General features: G+C 38.8%; 1 protein-coding gene and 3 non-coding genes across 4 annotated transcripts; all 4 read left to right on the top strand.

The window, feature by feature from the left end:
- The first annotated feature begins 6916 nt into the window (after positions 1 to 6916).
- On the top strand, positions 6917 to 6990 carry Trnan-guu (transfer RNA asparagine (anticodon GUU)). Its single transcript has one exon. It is a non-coding gene; the product is annotated as a tRNA-Asn (tRNA).
- Positions 6991 to 9137: 2147 nt separating this feature from the next.
- Trnan-guu (transfer RNA asparagine (anticodon GUU)) lies at positions 9138 to 9211 on the top strand. The gene has a single exon. It is a non-coding gene; the product is annotated as a tRNA-Asn (tRNA).
- Positions 9212 to 11875: 2664 nt separating this feature from the next.
- Positions 11876 to 21645, top strand: LOC106172994 (plexin-B-like). Its single transcript, XM_086994432.1, has 13 exons — positions 11876 to 12062; positions 12496 to 13595; positions 13765 to 13956; positions 14320 to 14442; positions 14808 to 14908; positions 16084 to 16210; positions 16915 to 17059; positions 17504 to 17600; positions 18559 to 18673; positions 18989 to 19120; positions 19447 to 19539; positions 19804 to 19903; positions 20288 to 21645. Exons 2-13 carry the CDS (start codon positions 12510 to 12512, stop codon positions 20488 to 20490), a joined length of 2514 nt encoding a protein of 837 aa, XP_086850558.1. The 5' UTR covers positions 11876 to 12062; positions 12496 to 12509; the 3' UTR covers positions 20491 to 21645.
- Positions 21646 to 23063: 1418 nt separating this feature from the next.
- Trnan-guu (transfer RNA asparagine (anticodon GUU)) lies at positions 23064 to 23137 on the top strand. Its single transcript has one exon. It is a non-coding gene; the product is annotated as a tRNA-Asn (tRNA).
- The last annotated feature ends 1215 nt before the right edge of the window (positions 23138 to 24352 follow it).

The following is a 24352-nucleotide window of genomic DNA, read 5'->3' as shown; positions in this document are numbered from 1 at the left end:
ATTGCCCACCACAAAGGCCTAGTATATACTATATACATTTGTTTTTTTTTTGTAGCGACTGCTGCTTGATGCACAGTATTGCTAGACAAAGGCTGCATTCCCAGAGCTTTTAGATCGATCTATCCCCTGTCAGATAATCCAGCTTAAATGTCCGTCCCGCCTACTACAAGCTGTAAAGGGGTAATTGACTTTCGTGTCCGCTCGGCTGACAGCTATTTAGCGTGAACCCCCAGGGAGTTAGGTCGATCTAAAGTAGGTCGATCTAATCTCTGGAAATGGGGTCAAAGATTCCCCTTGCATAGGGCACAGCAGAGTTGGTCTATATTCAATAGAATGTAAGAAAGCGTTTTATTTCTAGAGCAGTCGATTACAGCCAAACGCATTTCACAATTATTTTTATCTTAATTGACTGAAACTGTTCGAAAACCAAATCTGATTATAAGAACAGAATGTAGGGTATATGATATGACAACAAATATTTGGAAATTACATCATATGCAATCAACTGTAACCAAATGTTAATAAAGAGAGATAATGATTTTGTAATCACCAACATTTTATCCTTTTTTTACTCTTATGAAGGACCGTATAATAATAGACGGCAATGAAAGAAAAACTTGAAGACCAGAGTGGCAATAACACCGCCAGACCTTATATATTGTACCAAAAATGCAAAATATCGTAAAACTTTGCATCCCGAACAAATTAAGAAGGGACACCATACACAAACAGCGCTAATGAATAATACTAGTATTTTTACCACTTACAGTTGGACTGAAAACTAGTAATGTTTGAATAATACTCACATGATGACCTTTTTGATTATATCTTACCTAAACAAATAATTATGAGGACATTAAATGCCCTGATGAACCTTATAATACAAATTTTATATTTGCAGATAGCAGAAATGGCGAGTGGGAAAATTCCCTGAAAAGAGAAAGAAAACGATTTCCGTATGAAACTGTTACTGGACCGTGGGAACCTAGTACTTCGATACACTAAAAACAGCTAGTGTTTAGCTCCTAAACACATTTCTAAGCGCCTGTTTTGTTTCATTTTTTCGACGCGTTTAGCTCCTAAGCACGTTTAGCTCCTTAATGTGTTACACGCTTTTAGACCGAATGTGTTTAGCAGTGTGACGAGTTTGACTCCTAATAAATTTAAGGTGTATTTGTTTAACTTTGAGGTGCTAAGGGTTTCAACTGCTTTAGCCACACACAAGTACACACACACATACACACTTGAAGGCACGATAACCTTTAACTGCTATAGACATCTCTTTCAATAACAGAGTACTGTGAACTGTCAACATCGTTAAAGTCATAATGACTCTTCGTTTTGGCCAAAAATTGGATTTTCCTAGAGTAAACGGCAATTTTCCCGTACTTACCAATGGTCAACAACCCCATTCCTGCATTCAAAGTTAGTCCAGGGTTTTTTCCTAAACGTTTGGTTTTTTGTTAAAATCTCTTAAGAGATTTTAACTGACGGAGCCCTCTCTGACATTGCATAGGCACGCGATATCGAGCGATATTTTCTGGTGACCTACTTAAAACCGCCCGTGATTGATAGGTGCCAATCAAATATATTAAATTAGACTGCTTGATTGACGGTTACATAAACAGACGTCAATCACAATTATCCCACAAGATAACTTTTACCTCCTTTGATTGATAGGTGTCAATCAAACTATGAAAAGCAGACAGCTTGATTGGCAGTTATACACTCTTGCCCAAAATGGTTGGTACACGGAAATTTTGGAAGGCATATTGCCCTGTTTCTTTCATTATTATTGTTATTATCAAATTAATACTGTTTATATTGTTAAATATGTGAAGCTGGAGGATTGGTAAAGTCAAGGAGAAACAAACAATGCAAATGTGAAAAAAGCGTAAATTTATTTAGGGTATTTTTTCTCATGCCCCCAAAAAGAGTACTTTTTTTGCATAACAGTACCAAGAGAAAAATTAAACATAAATGTATACTGTGATTGACAATTAATATGAAATTAGGGGAAATTGTCAAGAAACATCTTCAGAGTTCATTATTAATTTAAATAGCGGGCATGCCCACCCCGAGCTTGGATTATGGCCGCCAGACGGAGTGGCATACTGTGAACTAGAGTTACAGCTCTTTGAAGAGGAATTCTGGTCCATTCATCTTGCAGGGCATCTCGCAGTTCATCTAGATTTGCAGGGGGCACGTTTCTCCTCTGAATAGCACGACCAAGTTCGTCCCACATGTGCTCAATTGGGTTTGCACCTGGGCTTCTTGCTGGCTGTGGCATCGGCTGAATGTTGTTTTTTCGAATATAGTCAGCAATTGAGCGGTCTGTTTGGGGAGTTGGATTGTCATGTTGCAATGTAAACTTGTCTCTGTATATTCCTCTTGCGAACGGCTCCAGGTACTGCTGGAGAATGTCTCTGTATCTGGCAGCGGTAAGGTTTTCATCCAGAGGAAGCAATGGGCAAATACCGTTGCTGCAAATGGCACCCCAAACATATACAGAACCACCTCCTCCAGCTATGAGAGTACGTAGGCTCCCTGGGGAGAGGCTGTTAAATGAAAATATCCAGGAAACAATAGCTGGAGGAGGTGGTTCTGTATATGTATGGGGTGCCATTCGCAGCAACGGTATTTGCCCATTGCTTCCCCTGGATGAAAACCTTAACGCTGCCAGATACAGAGACATTCTCCAGCAGTACCTGGAGCCGTTCGCAAGACGGATATACAGAGACAAGTTAAGATTGCAACACGACAATCCAACTCCTCAAACAGTCCGCTTAATTGCAGACTTTATCCTACAAAACAACATTCAGCTGATGCCACAGCCAGCAAGAAGCCCAGATGCAAACTCAATTGAGCACATGCGGGATGAACTTGGTCGTGCTATTCAGAGGAGAAACCTTCCCCCTGCAAATCTAGATGAACTGCGAGTTGCCCTTCAAGATGAATGGACCAGAATTCCTCTCCAAAGAGCTGTAACTCTAGTTCACAGTATGCCACGCCGTCTGGCGGCCAGTATCCAAGCTCGGGGTGGGCATACCCGCTATTTAGATTAATAATGAACTCTGAAGATGATTCTTGACAACCCCCCCTAATTTCATATTAATTGTCAATCACAGTATAAATTTATGTTTAATTTTTCACTTGGTACTGTTATTCCAAAAAAGTACTCTTTTTGGGGGCATGAGAAAAAATACCCTAAATAAATTTACGCTTTTTTCACATTTGCATTGTTTGTTTCTCCTTGACTTTACCAATCCTCCAGCTTCACATATTTAACTATATAAACAGTATTAATTTGATAATATCAATAATAATGAAAGAAACAGGGCGATACGCCTCCCAAAATTTCCGTGTACCAACCATTTTGGGCAAGAGTGTATAAACAAACGTCAATCATCATACTGATGATCAACTATGTCGAAGAGAGCGCACTTTCCCCAGAAGTATTTATCTAAGTGGGGGAAATGAAAATAAATTACCCGGCGTTAGCTCTTCAAGTTATCAAAGGTATATATACGAAACTAAAGACTTACCGCTTCCAGCAATTTCTTATGATATATCTGTTTCTTATCATTGTATTTTGTAAAACGGCAGGTAAGAAATAATTTTCACCACATTCGCGTCATTTTCTCTTCTATTGTTTTAACCTTTTCCCCAAAGAGAATATGCTCTCTATATCAGTTCTACCTGATTTTTAACACCATGTTGTTTGTCTTCGTAAGTATGACCTGTGACGAGACTGGATAGAGTTAGCGGTGTATACAATCACCAAGAACCTCGCATCTAAAATGTCCATGTTCACTTCTACGTCCGTCCAGCCAGATTACGTCGCTTTTTGGTGTATTTGTAAAGACCCAATCCATGTTTTATTTAAAAATAAAGCCTTGGTCACAACCGGACACATGAATTTTAGGACCCTATGTCCCCTACGAATTTTGGGTGCAGCGGAGGCCGTGGAGTTCGTATAGGTAGAGGAAAGATGTCAATGGAAAGATGCAAGTCTGCCTTCCCATTCTCAGGGATAGGTGAGATGTTCTTTCAAGCAGGGACGGTAAATTGCAAGGTGCGATGGCCGTGGAAATTGTTCTCATTTCTTGAGTTTGTTTTGCGGTCTGTAAATCACTTTCTTCCTGTTCTCTCCTTCTTTCTTCTTCCTCCTCATTTTTTTCTGCTCTCTGAGCTTCCATCCCTTGCCTTTTGAAGGCATATTAAAAGGTGAACTGAGCAAAATTTGAAATTTTGAAAATTTTTGTACACGTTGCACAATCGACGTTCACTGCCAAGAAATGAGCGTGAGTCGTGAGCACGCCTTTTATACTCCAGGCGTGTAGGTGATCGACGCACGTGCGACGCATTCCCAGTGTGCTCTCGACTTGGTTCTTTAGCTGTGAGGGCTTGTGCCGTACGCAACGCGCAAAGGGGACTTGCTCCTTTATTGTTTGAGACGTGCGTCTTGGACCATGCACGTCTCACTTGCGAACTCCTTGCGAGGGGAGCAAGTTACGCTTGCGACCTCGCTGTTCACAGATTATTGAGCTCTCCGCGAACTCGAAATTTCATAAGAAGAACTTGCGTGACAAGTGAGATTCTTCGCAAAATTACGACGCAAACAGCCCGTAAGAGGCCGTTGGGCCGGTTGTGACCGAGGCTTTAAGGCGTCAAGGATATTACAAATACGTCTTAAACTCGATTATTTGTTTTTTATATGTTAGAAATTATCAATATTGGATCTAATACTGAGTTAAGTTATATTTTTGCAACACGGACTAAAATTATACATTTGGACGAGTTTTTCTACCTGTCCTGATTGGTACTCGTGGCAGCCTTTAGGCTCCGCCTCCGTTGTCAAGTACCGTTACTATGGGGGGCGTCTTGGTGTGTAGAGCGGCGTCCACACACGACGGGAGGCCTTGCCCTCTGCTTGCACCTCAAGTAATTTGCTTTGTGTTTGTTAGCGCCTCCTAAGACACTTCCAAGACAGTGCACAGACTCCTACTGCGACAGGCACAATTAAATTTAATTGCGTCAGTGATACGAGAGTAGGTAGGTAGGCCTACTCAGCTGTGAATTATTTCTCATGGAAGAGCGGCTTTCGTGGGGCGAATAAGTGTGCGTACAAAAGTAAGATTTTCTGGCATCTAGATAGAAACAAACAACCCAATTTTATCATGTAATGGTGTATAGACCTTCCCGATCAATTAGATGATAACAGGTAAGGTGGAGGTGCAATTAATTTGCTAAATTAGCTCAATTACCTGCGTCAAATGGTTTACGAGCGATTTCTCAGCTTTGAAGATAAATAACATTTTCTAAACTTCAACCCCAATATCTAATTATTTAACTATCAGATTGACATAAAATTTGATGTGGCTGTGTTTCAGTATAATTTCTAGTCAACTGCAGCTTGAATTTTTGATTGACCTTTTATTTTTAAAGTTATTAATACTGAAAGTGGAGGGTTCATATATATATATATATATTTTGTGAAATTCACGTTTTCTGGAAATAAAATCAAAAGTAAAAATAATAAGAGAAAATCCTGAATCAGTTTACTGGCTTTTGTTCTAATCTTTAGATAGCTCTTTCGATCGTATTTATAGGGCTTTTAAGAGAAAACCTTGATTAAAAAAATGACAATTTTAGCCCCAAAACGCCGATATTACGTCACTGCGACTACAACACTGCGACTACAAGCTTTGGAAAATTGTTTTGCTTGGTCGACCATACCTTTTAGTTAATAGGAAATTAAATTAGCTGCATTAGTTTTGGAGTTTTTCATTAATATCCTTGACCCCTTAAGGAACAAACCACGGCTAACGCGTAGAACAAAAGAACTGGGCAGTGTTGTATTTGACATACAGCAGGGGCGGATCCAGGATTATTGGAGGGGGGGGGGGGGGGGAGGCAGGAACGACAGGCCTCGGATGCGAAGCCCCGAAAATATTTTGGTGTTTTGGAGGGCAAACGTTGCCCTTTGGCACGTTTTAGAATGATGCAGCTATTCAAAATTCTAATTACAAGTGGGAAATATTGGTATGATAGGCCAGTGACGTATTCGTATCAAGCCCGTAGCACCAGGTGCGAGGGGTTCGAATGACCCCCTTTTTTGCTGGGAAAAAGTCCCCTCTGGATAAAATTTTATCTAGGTACATGAAGGCTTCACGGTAAAAGGTCCACTTTTTCGGAAAAAGAACCCCCTTTTGAAATTGCTGGCTACGGGCCTGCCGTGCTTTAACTTTACCAAAAGGCTATTAACCAACGATCGTAACAGTTTGCCGTATTTATTTATTCCAACGAAATTTCCCTGTACTACAGCAACCCTGCACTATAAACGAGAGGAATGCGAGAATGGACTGAAAACCGCCAGAACACTGTCGTATTTTATACATTTAGCTGTGCCGTGAAATACCTTTTTCAAAATTTTTAAGGTTTAAATTTTCTACTAAACCTTTTCTAGTCGCATTTCTACGAAACTTGAGGCTGCCATATCCACGTCTCGTGATTTCTTAAAATAACATTTCAGTATTGCAGTCAGAATTTAACTCCTAACTTTGCCCAAACTGGGGTACTTGTATACCTGTGTGCACTTTCCTAGTGTTCATTTATAAGTTATAAATATTTGTTTTACAATTACCCATTTTTCAATTAAAACAAGCAAAATGTTACTTGTTTAACGTGGAGCAAATGTTTGTGTTGGAAAAAATTCACTAAAGAATCTTACAAAAAAGTGTAATTCATTAAACAGGCAGGTAGAAATTCCTGCACAGGACAGTTTATCACGCGTTATCGTCAGGTCAGAGGCCTCATACATAAAGGCTTAAGCAACGGTGAGATAAAATCTCAATTTACCTGCTGTCATGAGAGCCGCCAGGTGAGAAATAACACCTGTTTAACAGGTATGTTGGTCTCTGTGGCGCAATCGGTTAGCGCGTTCGGCTGTTAACCGAAAGGTTGGTGGTTCAAGCCCACCCAGGGACGGTCAGTTTTGGTTATTTTGTGGATAAAATGGTTTATTAAAATCCCGTCTGAAACGGCAAAATAAGACATCATCATCTCACCGCGTTCTTCACAAACGACATCCTTGCTTACACTCTACCAGGGTCATAGATATATTTCTTTACTAAACTAAACATTCACAAATAGGTCTATGTCACCGGCTAATTCACGACATGATTATCAATGTCGGCCCCGGTAGCTTGTAAACTTGTCTCTATTTTATAGATAACGATGGCACCGGAATGTTCAACCTTTTCAATACACTGATATATCCCAGTGTAACAAAACTGAGAGTCCGTGTAACAGAAAGTCCGCCTTCCATTTAGTTACAATGGTTAGGGTTAGCCTAACGTAAGTGGGTCAAAATCTAGGTCTCGAAATACGGACACCGCTGTATACTTCTAGGCTGGATAACGCTTTAATACTACTTTCCAGATTCATGGCCACAATATTTACGTGTTAATCGCTATGAGGACATCCAACGCTGACAACAACAACCAGTCTCAATCATTCATTCGTCGATGACTCAGGTATATTCTGACCATTTGTGGGGAATCCCACTCTTCAATCTCAAACCAAGACAAAGGATTTTAGAATTTAACTTCTTAATCAGATAAATTAAGAAGCCTACTCTAGCTGTTTAGACTTTAAACAATGCATTATAAGGATTTATGGTCTACAAAAAAAAAAAATAAAAAAAAAAAAAAATAAATAAAAAAAATAAAAAATAAATAAAAAAAAATAAAAAATAAATAAATAATAATAATAATAATAATAATAATAATAATAATAATAATAAGTGAAGTTACCGCAGTTGCTTATGTGAGTTGATGTTGTTACCCACTGACTGCTAGCTAAAGACATGACCACATTCCAGCTTGTGTTTTATAATTATCATGTATGACCGAACTGCCAAACTAATTACCAGTTTTGCTCATTTATAAGTATAGTGTCATTAAAACATTTAAGACAGCTCGTGAGAAGTATCAAGATACTTACAACGGGACTTGACATCAAGTTTCCAGTAAATGTGTTTATTTGGTGTTTTTAAAAATAAATCAAATTTATCTATTCTTTGCTCATATATCAGATCTATCTCATCCGTAATAACATACGGGCTTTTGAATTTCACAAAAAATAAAATGAAGAGATGTCAATGGCCTCATATTTCATTATATTACGTTCTCCGGTATTTGATTTCTTTATTACTCCGTGATCACTGCATCTGCTTTGGAATTTTACGTCGTGCACATCGTGTTTTGCCCAATCATGAGTGAATCATAAAGAAAAGGAAAAAATCTAAATTTTAAGAGGTGTCATCTGCACAAAATTACTAGTTTACATGACGTACGTGTTATATGTTGTTTTCAGATTGCCAAAAGGCTCTTAACCAACGATCGTAACCGACAGTTTGCCTTCTAAATTTATAATAACAGAATTTCGCTGTACTGCAGCAACCCTGCACTGAAAACGAGAGAAATGCGAGAATAGACCGAAAACCGCCAGAACATAATCATATTTTATACATGTAACTGTACCGTGAAAAACACATTTTCAAACTTTTTAAGTTAAAAATCTACTGAACAGTTTCCAGTCGCATTTCCACGGTACTGAGCACCACATCCATATGTCGGCTAGCGTGTTTGGCTGTTAACCGAAAGGTTGGTGGTTCAGGCCCACCCGTATTTTGATAAAGTTCTTATTTTATTAGCGTTTTTTTTCTCATGATTTCGTAAAATGACATTTCAGAATTCCAGTCAGAATTTAACTCCTAACTTTGCCCAAACTGGGGTACTTGTATACCTGTGTGCACTTTCAAAGTGTCCATTTATATTATTAAAAAATTGCTTTACAATAACCCATTTTTCAATTAAAACAACCAAAATATTACTTTTGTAACGTAGAGCAAATGTTTGTGTTGGAAACAATTCACTAAAGAATCTTACAAAAAATTGTAATTCATTAAACAGGCAGGTAATAAACCCTGCACAGGACAGTTTATCATGCGTTACCATAAGGTCAGAGGCCTCATACATAAAGGCTTAAGCGACGGTGAGATAAAATCTCAATCTACCTGCCGTCATATGGGCCGCCAGGTGAGAAATAACACATGTAAAACAGGTATGTTGGTCTCTGTGGCGCAATCGGTTAGCGCGTTCGGCTGTTAACCGAAAGGTTGGTGGTTCAAACCCACCCAGGGACGGTCCATTTTTCTAATTTTGTACGGTAGATCGATCAATAAAAATCCAGGGCCCCGTTGCACCAACGAGGAGTCAATTTACGACTGTCGTAAACCGTAACACCTGGCGTCCGTTTACTCTCCCTGCTCACACCCGTTGCACCAAGACAAAAAAAAAAAAAAAAAAAAAAAAAAAAAAAAAAAAAAAAAAAAAAAAAAACGGTCGTCTTAACTATGCCTAAGTAATGGTTCGTTGCTTCACTGCCAAGGAATACGTGGATGGTATAGTTGGGCTAATGAGGAGTTCCCAGCTGCAATGAGCATCTAAGAAATACAAGAAATCCTAAATACAAGTGTGAAGAAATGCATCTTACTGATAGCATAGCTAGGATCACCACTGACTATAGCAGCTGGGCTTCCCCCATTTCATGTTTCTCCTGAGCTGCTGACGTGTGAGGTAGAACTGTCATCAAACTCTCTCTGTGTCATCCTAGCCATAGAGGAAAACGAGCTACATGTACGACCGACATACACCACCTACGTGGCAGGTGTAGATTTACGACTAAGTTAAGACCGACGTAAACGCTATTCCAGTTTGGTGCAACTGGTTTATTTCGGGCGTAGCGTTTTTGCGCTGGATTTACGCCGCACAACTGCTACGCATAACTTACGACCGGTTGGTGCAACCGGGCTCAGCGCCGTGACACTTCACGTTTTAGCTCTGCCGTTTAATCATGAACTGCAAAATACGACGGTACAACTTCACCTCGTTCCTCCCAAATGTCAATTTTTCTTACCTTCTATCAGGGTCATAGATGCATTTTACCAGACTCGACATTCACAAATATGTCACCAGCTAATTTACGACACGATTCTGTAGAGAACGATGGCACCGAAATGTTCAACGTTTTCAGTACACTGATGTCACGGTGTTTCGAAAGTAAGACCTACAGTACAACCCTAAATATATCTTCTATCCCAGGTGTAACAGAAACCCCGCCCTGCATTTAGTTATAATGGTTTAAATAAGACAAAATTAAGTTTGATAATATGCATAGTAAAAGTAATACAATAGATAAATTAAAAATTGGGCTCAGAGATCAAATCAGCTAGAACGACCTATTGTGGTATATCGGACTGGTGCTGATAACTTGATCGACATGTCGCATTCCAGGCCCGTAGCCAGCAATTTCAAAAGGGGGTTCTTTTTCTGAAAAAGTGGACCTTTTGCCATGAAGCCTTCACGTGCCTAGATAAAATTTTACCCAGAGGGGACCTTTTCCCAGCAAAAGGGAGGTTTTATTGAACCCCCGAACCACACTCCTGGCTACGGGCCTGCATTTCATGTTGATATCCTTAGCTACATAACAATGTACCAGTAATGACCGCTTACCACCATCGCCATCTCCAGGCACGTCCCACTCCAGTTGACCTGGTTTTATTTGGGATGGCCTTTTTTAACCTGGTAATGAGAGGAAGAATATATGTATAATGTATAATGAAAGATTAACAGAATAATAAAAAGATTTTTTTGGGATGAAAAAAGAGTATCTCCGACGGTAAGGGAGGGACACGTGTCTTTTGTGCCCTCTATAGGTGGAGTTGGAAAGGGGGGTAGGGCATTGGGGGGGGGGGGGGAGACATGATCGTCTTACTGCGTTGGTGTCCACCGTAACCGGGTTGCCTATTGGTCCATGCATTCACTGGGTTTTGTGAACCAGGCGTGAGCGTTCATGCATATTTTACACTACATGTACACACTGGACTAGAGAAGTGCCACCCCTAATGAACCAAAACTTTGGGGGAGATAAATGACTATGGAATGATATGCTCCTGGTATCATTTTATTAACATCAAATTTCACAAAAGAAACTGTCCTGATTATTCTGAATAAACAATTCTACTGTATCGATATTCTGACATTGCTTATATTCCACCTCTTCAGGTTAATAACTTTGATTACTCTGATTCAGGGGGTGACACATAATTCTATTGTCCAGTGTGTGTACTTTATTCACCAATGTCAAAATAAGTGAATGAATTAAAATTGTTAAGCAGAAAGCGACAATAAACAATGTTGTTCATGCCTGGTCTCGCTGATCATTACCCCGCTGCGAAAGTTGTGAGATCTAGACTGGTTTTTGGTTTTTTAAGTGTGTACGTTGGGGGGGGGGGGGGGGGGGGGGGGGGGGGGGGGGGGGGGGGGGGGGGGGGGGGGGCATAAGGATGTTTTTCTGTTAAACAGTGCAAAATGAACATCGTCATATCAGTGTATGTACCAGTGTATGAGATAATACTACCACGTAACGAGAATGAAAAAGTGATAATGCCTATTTTCAAATAAAATTAAAAATCACAACAGTAAGGACGAAGTTTCTCATAGTGATAGAACTGATTTCATCAGAACGGGGCGGAAGTAAGCCTAAGGTCAATTAACCATCGTGGTTACATGTTTTAAAGATGTCAGTATTAAAAACCAAGAAAAATAGTTCAAATGAAAAAGTTCGTAAAATAGACATATCTGGCCAAAATCTTATCAATAATACCACAAAAATAGTCTAAAATTACAGTCGTATCAGTGTTTATGGGATGCCGAACAATCATATCTTATCGTGTCTTAAGGTTAAGCTAGGATCATTTTGGATCCTAGGGTTAAGTACGCACACAGATCACACTCTCTTTATACACGTATGACCTACTTGATACCGCACGTTGTATAGTAGATACTGAAAATAGCAACTGCAAGTTACAACGTAGTCAAGTCCAACAACCAGGAAGTGATCTTTGACACTTTGGTGATAGCAGACGGAGATATATTGCTTGTAGCGGAATAAGATCCCTATATAAATGTACTGGTAGCCTTCAAGACCCTCAGGTAAGTTTCAAGATATATGTTTGTAGAATATTGTGTCATGACCGAACAAAAAAGATACTTGTTAATTATCTTTAAAATGCTTGGTTACTTAAAAATGACGCCAAATGCCACTCCATTTCCCCCATATAATAGTCCTGAAAGCTTGCGTCTGGCTTCTACTGCTTATGAGGACAGTAAAACGTCCTTGGCACCAGAAAATAAAGGCTTTTACAAAAACGTTATATCCAACTTCATAAAGACATACCTGCATACATTGTACTGTACATTGTACGAAGGAGGCATTACATCACCCTCTGTGTCCCTGTCATAGTACTTGTAGGTAATTTCATATATATATATATATATATATATATATATATATATATATATATATATATATATATATATATATAACACGATATGTCTATACACTAAAAATCGTTTCCAATTTCAGTGCTAATTATAAAAATGCAGCGAACGGGAGGTAAGTTTGTGGCGTTGCTATTCCTCTCCGCTCTAGTATTCAATCTGGCCGGTAAAGCATCCACCTCTACAATTGTCAGTTCTTATCCAAGTGGGCAGACAACGGTGGAGTTTAACAACATGGCGATTGACAACGTGACTGGGACTGTATACGTTGGAGCTGTTAATACTCTGTACCGACTAGATGGTGACTTACAACTGTTACAGAACGCAACCACTGGACCAGTCACGGATAGTCCTTACTGTAGTCCACCTCCTTCTGCCTGCTCACACGGAACACTCACAGACAACTACAACAAAATTTTGGTAGTAGACCAGTCTGGGGGTAAACTGATATCTTGTGGTAGCGTGTACCAAGGTACTTGTGAGTCTCGACCAGTCACTGATATATCACAGGTTACTCCGCATCGTGGCGGTTACTTTTTGGAAAATTATGTCGCCGCCAATTCTCCCGATGCTTCCACTGTGGCTTTTATAGCACCGGGACCCAACTCCCAGGACGTGTTATATGTGGCGTCTACGTACACGGGACAGGGGGAGAGTGGTAGGCTTCGGGAACAGGTGGCAGCTGTTAGTACAAGATCTCTACAGACACTGGAATTAACATACTACAGCGCACTGTCCGGTACAGGAACGTACATAACCCTCTCTGACACTGTTCGAAGCACGTATCCAGTGATTTACGTTTCTGGGTTCTCTTCGGATGGTTATAGTTATTTCATCACTAACCAAAAGACAACACTAACCAGTACAGAATATGAATCCAGATTAGTTCGAATCTGCCAGAGTGATGCAAACTATTATTCATACTTCGAAATGCCCTTGCGTTGCGCAGGGGCCAATCCGAGCGTGTCGTTCAATCTTGCAAAATCAGTATCGGTAACAAAACTGGGAAATGATAGTGTACTAGTGGGAACTTTTGTCAGAGGATCTAGTTCAGATTTGTGTGTATTTTCAATGGAGAATATAAACAACATTATTAAAGAGAAATACGAACAGTGCTACTCTGGGAGTGGAAATACTGAGGCTGCACATTTCCAGGGAGGTTCGCGAACATGTGCTTCTTTACCCGTAAGTTTACTTTTATTTGTTTCAACCACAGCTGTGCTCTTAATTTTAAATAATGCCGTAAATTTCATTTGTGCGTGGATTCTGTTTTAGGGGGATCTCGATAAACAAGAATATTTCTGCCATTTGTAATGCATTTTACATTTACTGGGTACTACTTTTGCATCCCCAGTCATATAACTACGGATCAAACTACTGTAGCCATGACTTTTACGGTGTAAACACTCCCCTGGTGTCAACCACCCCGGCAACAACAACCCCTGCTCTGACGGCCACGTGGCCCACATGGACAGTAGTAGCCACCACAACCACCACCAGCTACACTGTGGCTTTTGTAGGAACTACTGACGGGCAACTAAAGAAGGTACCGCACAACTGAGCTGTAGCTTTTCTTGTAATGATACGCGAACAGTACACGGCCGAATTTTTCGTTTGTTTAATTATGGAAATTATCTTCCAGGATTTAATAACGTACGATAAAACCTACCTACTAATTTTTTTAATCTGAAAGCGAACTTGATTATAAATAAGAGCTTTGTATTAAGTTGACAAAGTACTCGTTTTTGTTTGGGCATCAAAAACCGTATATTTAATAGGGAAATGATTTTAATGTATTCTAGCTAAAGCATTTTTTGGCACATTTTGTTCAAATTTGTTTTTTAAAACATCCGTTTTAAATATGCCCCAACAAACCTTTTGTGAACTTTCTAACCGTTAATGTCTTCAGATATTAATCCAGTCTAATGCATCTGCGGTAGAATATGCATCAGTACAAGTGTCAAAAGATGAGGTTAAAGATATACAGTTAGATAGCACAGGCGAGCACATGTATGTTATGACCAAATACAAGGTGAGTGCTACAGAGCTGGCACTTAAGGGGCTAGAAAAAATAGCCTGCATACGATTGTGTAGTTATGTGTGGAAATGAACCTAAGTACATTTTTAAAAGCTTAAATTGGCTCTTTTTATAAATTGAAAAAAAGTCATAATCGGTATATACGATTTGTACTTTTATTTGTTTAATTATGCGATTTTAATTAAAAGTCGCCAACGATGATCTGGACATGGACGTGGCCCAAATGGTTCATGTATATGGGATATCCATAAACATGTAACATGTTTTTTTGCTCAAGAATTATATGTAATGGGAGCAGGACTTTCAAGTTAGATTATAAAACGAGCCAAATATGTAAGCATATATCTTACTTTTCCCAGGTCAGTAAACTGAAGGTAGAAGACTGCGGTAGTTACAGTAGTTGTGATGATTGTCTGGCATCCAGAGATCCGTTTTGTGGGTGGTGTAATCTGGAGAACAAGTAAGAATATTGTAATAATTGTCTGGCATCCAGAGATCCGTTCTGTGGGTGGTGTAATCTGGAGAACAAGTAAGAATATTGTAATAATTGTCTGGCATCCTGAGATCCGTTCTGTGGGTGGTGTAATCTGGAGAACAAGTAAGAATATTGTGATAATTGTCTGGCATCAAGAGATCCGTTCTGTGGGTGGTGTAATCTGGAGAACAAGTAAGAATATTGTAATAATTGTCTGGCATCCAAAGATCCGTTCTGTGGGTGGTGTAATCTGGAGAACAAGTAAGAATATTGTAATAATTGTCTGGCATCAAGAGATCCGTTCTGTGGGTGGTGTAATCTGGAGAACAAGTAAGAATATTGTAATAATTGTCTGGCATCCAGAGATCCGTTCTGTGGGTGGTGTAGTCTGGAGAACAAGTAAGAATATTGTGTGTTTGCATTTGAACGATTTGCTTTGCATACTTGATGGCTAAAACCCGCTGTTTTTGTAATAGTTCGAGAACCAATTAAACATTCAATGTGTTCATATTAAAATGTATTATGTAATAACTACTTACTACGTTTTAAAATCTTGTTTACAATTGGCGCTAAATTGCATTCAGCTTAAACGGCTTATATGCTTTGCAAGGAGCGTGCCGGACAATTAAGCTGAATACATGCACTGACAGCACCTTAGCTACTCGTAGAATCCCCGCTGAGATAGAGCGATCCTGCTAGTACTGAAAGGTAATGAGAACGCAGTCTAAGAATAGAATATTGTGTGTAAGGATTTGAACGATTTGCTTTGCATACCTGATGGCTAAAACCCGCTGTTTTTGTAGAAGTTTGAGAATCAATTAAAATGCAACGTGTTCGTATTGGAATTTATTGTTCAGACGTTACTTGCTGCGATTTCATTTCAAATTTGAATTTATGATTTAAAGTATGTCTGGCGAAATGTTCTTATATTTTTTCCACGCGGTTAGTGTCTTACATGAACCGACACAGACCGATATATAGCTAACGTTGAATGTGTGACTGAAAAACTACCGGTAACTCATGCTTACCTCACGCGAATCCTCTTTCTTGAATCCATTTTTTGTCATCCAACATGATCCTATGTTATTGTAGGTTGAATGAAAGGTAATCTTTTAATGCAATGAACCTTCTGCATCTACTTCATGTGTTTATTTATTTAGATGCAGCAGAAAAAGTCAATGCTCGGATGCAGATGGCTCAGGAAGATGGCTTCCGTTTGACAACGGACAGTGTATCAAGATCAATACCATTTCACCATCAAACACACCTCTAGCCAGACCTACACAGGTACAAAGAATTGATATACACGTGGCATCATTTCATAACCAACTTTTGTTTTATTTGACAATGTTACAAAATATCTTCATATCGTTTGGTAGACTCGCTTGTATGGAGTCCAGAATAGAACAGCTTGTGCCAATGAACTTCACTGTTTTACCATACATCTATGCTCACGCGCAGGGAGGTGAATGACGTAGACCCCTTAGCTCAAATCAGAACACATGATCTGCAGACTAACTGGACTGGGGATCAAATATGGCTTACCCCGCTTGAAAACGATTCAGTATAATTCTCTAATGGTCTCCACGCCCACCACACGCGTCGGGCCTGTAGGGGCCTATACTAGAAAATGAATGGATTAAATCTCGGCCCCAAGGTTCAATTGCTGGCCCCTGCATGGATATCGCATTTGGGAGGCGGGAAGTCCATTGAGGGATTATGGTGGCACCACCTTTAAGTGGGTTGGCCATATTTGATCCGCCTATCTGTAAGTCTGCGTATCAACTTGTTGTAAAAGTACCAATTGACTGAAAAACCTCAAGCAAGCAGTGCAATAACCGGTCAAGTGACCACCGTGCATCGTAATACATCCACATCGAGATGTGGATGTATGAAATGCGAGTATGTTCATCAGTTTGATATACGTATTTATAAGTTATGATATAAGTAATCATCTTAGCAAAGCATTACTATTTCATTCATGTTTGTAGGTGAACCTATCTGTAAGCCTCCTACCCCCCGACCAGCCCTACCAGTGTCTATTTGATACCACAGCTGTCAGTGCCACAGTCACTGGAGGAAACTTGGTGACATGTGACACACCCACCAGCTTACCTATTATACCAACTGGGGACGGTAAGGGGTGTTATCTTTCTTGTACAGGGTGACCATCTAAAAAAAATCTACCTCACACTTACCCATAAATACATAATCCGACTATTGGCAATGCTCACCGATATATACCTGTAACATTAAGTGTATATCCAAAAACACGCTCACTTCTGTACAGCTTTTACATTTTAATTTTCATTCAACTTTTGAACGTGTATTTTAGAAAATAATATTTAATGTCCCTTGTGCCTTTCTTAGAATAATTGTTATGTTATAAATGTACCGCCCAAAAGTTGTAAAAAAGGGGCATAATAGCAACAATAATCCTAACAGAAATTCAATTATTTTTTCGATACAGGGCTTTGCCTATTGCTGCAACAATGGATCACGTTTGTTCTTTTAGAATCCATGTCTATTAAATCATGTATATTAAACCGCATGCCAAAAGAAGTATGATTATTGTTTCAGATCACATCACAATACCATTATCTATCAAATCATTAACGACAGGAGTCGAGTTTCTAAAGACAAACTTCATATATTTCGACTGCGGCGCACACTCAGGGTATTGTATTGTTATACATTATCTCTCTATCCTATTGCAATGACTGAGAAGTCCTTAAGTTGACGAAATAAATTTAAAAAATGTAATTTCATTGCTTAGATGTTACTTGCTGTCTTGTGTAATCGAAGCAATGTGTATTGTGAAAAGGAGTGTCACATTAACTCATTATTACATACGATGAGTATATGTGGCTAATCCTGTAGTTCTTATTGTTAGATATGTGTCATCTACCAGCAGTAGTTGGGTCTGTGACTGGTGTATATATGCTAACACGTGTATGTTTGTATTATTTCTGTAGGTGTGTGTCCTGTACCAGCAGTAGATGGGCCTGTGACTGGTGTATATATGCTAACACGTGTATGTATGTATTATAACTGTAGGTGTGTGTCCTGTACCAGCAGTACTAGTAGTTGGGTCTGTGACTGGTGTATATATGCTAACACGTGTATGTATGTATTATAACTGTAGGTGTGTGTCATGTACCAGCAGTAGTTGGGTCTGTGACTGGTGTATACATGCTAACACTTGTATGTATGTATTATTACTGTAGGTGTGTGTCATGTACCAGCAGTAGTTGGGTCTGTGACTGGTGTATACATGCTAACACGTGTATGTATGTATTATAACTGTAGGTGTGTGTCCTGTACCAGCAGTAGTTGGGTCTGTGACTGGTGTATATATGCTAACACGTGTATGTATGTATTATAACTGTAGGTGTGTGTCCTGTACCAGCAGTAGTTGGGCCTGTGACTGGTGTATATATGCTAACACGTGTATGTATGTATTATTTCTGTAGGTGTGTGTCATGTACCAGCAGTAGTTGGGCCTGTGACTGATGTATATGCTAACACGTGTATGTATGTATTATTACTGTAGGTGTGTGTCCTGTACCAGCAGTAGTTGGGCCTGTGACTGGTGTATATATGCTAACACGTGTATGTATGTATTATTACTGTAGGTGTGTGTCCTGTACCAGCAGTAGTTGGGCCTGTGACTGGTGTATATATGCTAACACGTGCACCCACGCCAGCAGTTCTTGTAGTCCTAGTGGAGGGGTGATGCCCGGAAAGAATGTACGTTCAATTCTTTGTTAATTTCTCCGTGTATACCTTATTTCTTGAAAATTTACATTAAGCCAGATAATACTGGTCACTCATACAGACATATGTTGTTTTAAGTAAATGTGTTTCGTAATGGTTCTCTTAATATAAACATGTCAACGAACAAAGAAAAAAATCCGTTTCTGATGCTTGTGAGATACGAAACACCACTGAAATGAGAAATGAATGAAAGTTTTTAGTTATGCACAATTTTTTTACTTCGGCGTTCAAGAACGGAAATATATTTTATTAATTAGAAATGGCACTGTCTTGTTTCCGGCATTCCAGAGTCATGTAAGTGTGGGTATTAAAGGACCCACCCTGTGTCCCCAGCTTCTGCCACGTGTACAGGACGTCCTGTTACCTGCTGAGGTCACCAAGGTGATCTCACTGAGTGGGAAGAACCTACCTGTGCCACAGGTAAAGATTCACGTAAATGTGGTTATAAAACCCGTTGTTGTTAGCAGTCTGTACTTGTAGTTATACACTCTTCCTACTTATGTTTTAATTCATTTTCGCGATATACATACTGTACCTGAGGATTATGGGAAGGTAAACTGTAATTTTTCATTCTTACCATAAAGCAAGAGTTCAGTTCCAAGTCAGTGACTATGACAAGGCTGACATAAATGAGACCTTCGAACTCAAAACAAAATTTGATTAGGAATATATGAATGAAGCCCCACATTTTGCTGTACTCTGCAATCGCTTTGGATATTCTCAACCTAACCCCAATGTTATTCCAGGCTGGCCAAGGTGATTATCAGTGTAAGATAGGCACTAACACAGTCCCAGCTATCAGACAGAATGATAGTGCCATACACTGCCAGAGCCACGCTGTGAGTAGATATGATGTAAGACATATACACGTACTGTATATATGATATATAATCTTTTAAATGTCACGCTATTTTACAGTAGCTGATAGAATAACAGATTGAATATTTGTGCCCTCAAAATACTGATTTTGTAAGGCAAGTGACCGTATCCAAACCCCAACTTATGCATTCTATGTAGAAGTTTTGCAACTTCAGGAATGCCTTATATATTTAGATGTATATTAATACAATTATAATTGGCTGCTTGTTCTTCTCATATCTTAGTATGTGTATACAGCCATCACAGGCCAGGAGAGGCATGAAATCAAAGTAATCTGGAATAATAACCATGTGATAGACCAACCCATCGGCTCTCAAGTGAGCGGTAAGTGTATTGCTATTTTTACATGTGCTGTATATGTGCACGTTCCCGTCTTTTTCCCTGTGAGGCGCATATTTTTACGCACGAGTTACAAAAGGAATGATCTCATTTTTATAATGGGATAAAATGCCTTCTTCATAAGCGCACAAAATATAGTAATTATTTCATTCAACCGATCGTCTAATAAAAAATATTATTATTATTCCATTTTTGTAAAAAACAGACTAACGCCCTAATCTCCTCAATAATAAGAGATCTCCTAAAATGGAAACATACTGCATGCATATGAACTACTATTTGTAACACTTACACACATTATGGATACGCATACATGTATTCATGTTGAACATGTATTGATTATTTGATAATATTTTCAATATTTTTCAGCCACCCTGTACAAATGTGACGTCATGGGGAGTACATGCGGCACATGTATTGGTGGTGTGGATACAAAATTTGGCTGTGCTTTCTGTGGAGGGACGTGCAAGTATCGACCAACGTGCAGTGCACCAGCTAAGAGCACTTGTCCTGATCGGCTGTTTCACAATCAGGGTGAACAATTAAATGTGGTGAATGTTACAAGTGTTTGATAAATTAACAATTTATAATTGGAGATTGCTGATAGACTAATATTAAAGACACTGTTCACAGGAGCAAAATGAAAAAAGAATTATAATAATAGGACTACCATTTACAAAAATATAGCCAATTATGTGTTCAAAAAGTACCCATTTTAGCTGTTACGGTGGGTCATTTGCAATTAAGGTCATACAGATGATGCACTAGCTCTTTATGTCAGTGATTTATGGTGAATATGATATTGGTATATAATTCCCACAATATCTGTCTCCTATTCTAGCAGGTTCATCCAAAGATATGTTCTGAGAAAAATAAATATTTTAACCATTTTGCAGATACGGGCTTTGATACACATTTTACTTATTTTTGTTAATGCAATGAAAAACATTTGGTGCCAAATGTAGTGTCCGTACCCCCAAGTTATACATTAACCATTTGATAACTGGCTACTTATCAATGATGATAAAACATCAAAATATGGTACAAAATATTGTTTTAGACTATATAAAATGCATTCATGTCTTGTGATGTTTAGAAAAACATTTTATAAAAATATATATTCAATAAAGTGATACTGATTAATTAGAGTCAGGCAAGAGATTTTGCAAAGAAATAAAATCAGTAAAGGTGCTACTCTTTGCATTAAAAATGAACAATATTGGTTTGAATATATTGCCAAATATAACTAATTGCAAAATAATTAACTGTATATATATGGATTCATATTCTATGGATTAATGTATATGATATATTTTGGTACGAACACGGTACGAACACTTCAATACATGCATAATTAAAAGTACATTTATTATACTCTCAGTGAATGAAGTATCAAATATGGATGACAATAAACAAAAAGCCAAATAGGAAAAGAAAAAGGGATCCTGAAAATTTAACTTTCAGCAAAAAATAATTCGAAAAAAAAAGACGTCAAAGAGCTAATATCCGTAAAGATAATCTTGCTGAAGCACGTAAGGAAGACGTTATACGTTGAAACGTTGAATGCACGTAACATAGAAGTTTAAAAAAATGAAGAATCATCCTAGGCTGACCCAGCAAGAAAGACTAAAGTAAAGAAAAGAAATTAGTGCATACTGACAGAGAGTTAAGGAGAAGCAGAAACCCAACAATCCTGAAAACAGTAGAACAAGAGGTGCAAAGTAACGAGAGATGAAAAAGAAGAAAAGACTCCAAAAACAGGAATCAAGACTGAAAAAAAAAAAAAAAAAAAAAAAAAAAAAAAAATGAATAAATAAAAAAGTCAATTAAGCAACAGAAAGAAAAGTTAAAATAAATTCTGGTGAATGAAAGTCACACTGAATGACACACAACCAAGCCCCAGCATCCACTGAAAAACGTGCTGTGGTGTTTCTCTAAAAAACTCTTTGATTAATACATGTACTTAACAACGGACTGTAACTACGGACCTTGACATCAAGTTTCCAGTAAATGTGTTTACTTGGTGTTTTTAAAAATAAATGAAATTAATCTATTCTTTGCTTATATATCAGATCTATCTCATCCGTAATAACATACGCCAACCATGAACAAATGGGCTTTTAAATTTCAAAAAAAAAAAAAAAAAAAAACAAAAAATAATAATAATAATATGAAGAGATGTCAGTGGCCTCATTTTTCATTATATTACGTTGTCCGGTATTTGATTTCTTTAAGATATTACGCCGTGATCACTGCATCTGCTTTGGAATTTTACGTCGTACACATCGTCCTTTGGCCAATCACGAGTGAATCATAAAGAAAAGGAAAATGTGAATTTTAAGAGGTGTCATCTTCACAAAATTACTAGTTTACATGATGTGTTATTTGTTGTTTTCAGATTGCCAAAAGGCTGTTAACCAACGATCGTAACCGACAGTTTGCCTTCTAGATTTATAAAAACGAAATTTCTCTGTACTGCAACAACCCTGAAAAAGAGAGAAATGCGAGGATGGACTGAAAACCACCAGAACACATGTAACTGTGCCGTGAAATATACATTTTTAAAGAGCTTTTTAAGGTTAAAAATCTTCTGAACCTTTTCTTGTCCCATGTCCACGGAACTTGAAGCTGCCAAAGCCACGTCTCGGGTAGCGCGTTCGGCTGTTAACCAAAAGGTTGGTGGTTCAAGCCCACCCATATTTTGATAAAGTTCTTATTTTTTTAGCGTTTTTTTCCTCTTGATTTCTTAAAATGACATTTCAGAATTCCAGTCAGAATTTAACTCCTAACTTTGACCAAACTGGGGTACATGTATACCTGTGTGCACTTTCCGAGTGTCCATTTATAAATGATAAATATTTGTTTCACAATTACCCATTTCTCAGTTAAAACAACCAAAACGTTACTTTTGTAACGTAGAGCAAATGTTTGTGTTGGAAACAATTCACCAAAGAATCTTACAAAAAGAGTGTAATGCATTAAACAGGCAGGTAATAAACCTTGCACAAGACAGTTTATCATGCGTTATCAGCAGGTCAGAGGCCTCATACATAAAGGCTTAAGCAACGGTGAGATAAAATATCAATTTACCTGCTGTCATGAGAGCCGCCAGGTGAGAAATAACACCTGTTAGACAGGTATATCGGTCTCTGTGGCGCAATCGGTTAGCGCGTTCGGCTGTTAACCGAAAGGTTGGTGGTTCAAGCCCACCCAGGGACGGTCCATTTTACATATTTTGTACGGTAGATCGATCAATAAAAATCTACGGCCCCGTTACACCAACGGGGAGTCAATTTACGACTGTCGTAAACCGTAACACCTGGCGTCCGTTTACTCTCCCTGTTCACACCCGTTGCACCAAGACAAAAAAAAAAAAAAAAAAAAAAAACACGGTCGTCTTAACTATGCCTAAGTAACGCTTCGTTGCTTCACTGCCCAGGAATACGTGGATGGTATAGTTGGGCTAATGAGAAGTTCCCAGCTGCAATGAGCATTTAAGAAATACAAGAAATACTAAATACAAGTGTGAAGAAATGCATCTTACTGATAGCATAGCTAGGATCACCACTGACTAGCAGCTGGGCTTCCCCCATCTCATGTTTCTCCTGAGCTGCTGACGTGTGAGGTAGATCTGTCATCAAACTCTCTCTGTGTCATCCTAGCCATAGAGGAAAACGAGCTACATGTACGACCGACATACACCACCTACGTGGCAGGTGTAGATTTACGCCTAAGTTAAGACCGACGTAAACACTATTCCAGTTTGGTGCAACTGGCTTTTCTCGGGCGTAGCGTTTTTGCGCTGGATTTACGCCGCACAACTGCTACGCCTAACTTACGACCGGTTGGTGCAACCGGGCCCAGCACAGTGACACTTCACGTTTTAGCTCTGCCGTTTAATCATGAACTGCAAAATACGACGGTACAACTTCACCTCGTTCCTCCCAAATGTCAATTTTTCTTACCTTCTACCAGGGTGATAGATGCATTTTACCAGACTCGACATTCAAAGATATGTCACCAGCTAATTTACGACACGATTCTGTAGAGAACGATGACACCGAAGTGTTTAACGTTTTCAGTACACTGATGTCCCGGTGTTTCGAAAGTAAGACCTACAGTACAACCCTAAATATATCTTCTATCCCAGGTGTAACAGAAACCCCGCCCTGCATTTAGTTATAATGGTTTAAATAAGACAAAATTAAGTTTGATAATATGCATAGTAAAAGTAATACAATAGATAAATTAAAAATTGGGCTCAGAGATCAAATCAGCTAGAACGACCTATTGTGGTATATCGGACTGGTGCTGATAACTTGATCGACATGTCGCATTCCAGGCCCGTAGCCAGCAATTTCAAAAGGGGGTTCTTTTTCTGAAAAAGTGGACCTTTTGCCATGAAGCCTTCAGGTGCCTAAATAAAATTTTACC

This window comes from Lingula anatina, chromosome 8 (assembly GCF_051362555.1).
Source record: "Lingula anatina isolate TDL-2025a chromosome 8, LinAna3.0, whole genome shotgun sequence".
In the NCBI taxonomy this organism is placed as follows: domain Eukaryota; kingdom Metazoa; phylum Brachiopoda; class Lingulata; order Lingulida; family Lingulidae; genus Lingula; species Lingula anatina.
This window is presented reverse-complemented; position numbering and strand designations above follow the sequence as displayed.

Excerpts from the sequence above, each read along its gene's own strand:
- LOC106172994 (XM_086994432.1), top strand. The coding sequence starts at position 12,510 with ATGCAGCGAACGGGAGGTAAGTTTGTGGCGTTGCTATTCCTCTCCGCT. Across the intron at positions 14,909-16,083 it reads TGGTGTAATCTGGAGAACAA|ATGCAGCAGAAAAAGTCAAT; the intron begins GTAAGAATATTG and ends TTATTTATTTAG. Across the intron at positions 18,674-18,988 it reads GGGTGATGCCCGGAAAGAAT|AGTCATGTAAGTGTGGGTAT; the intron begins GTACGTTCAATT and ends CCGGCATTCCAG.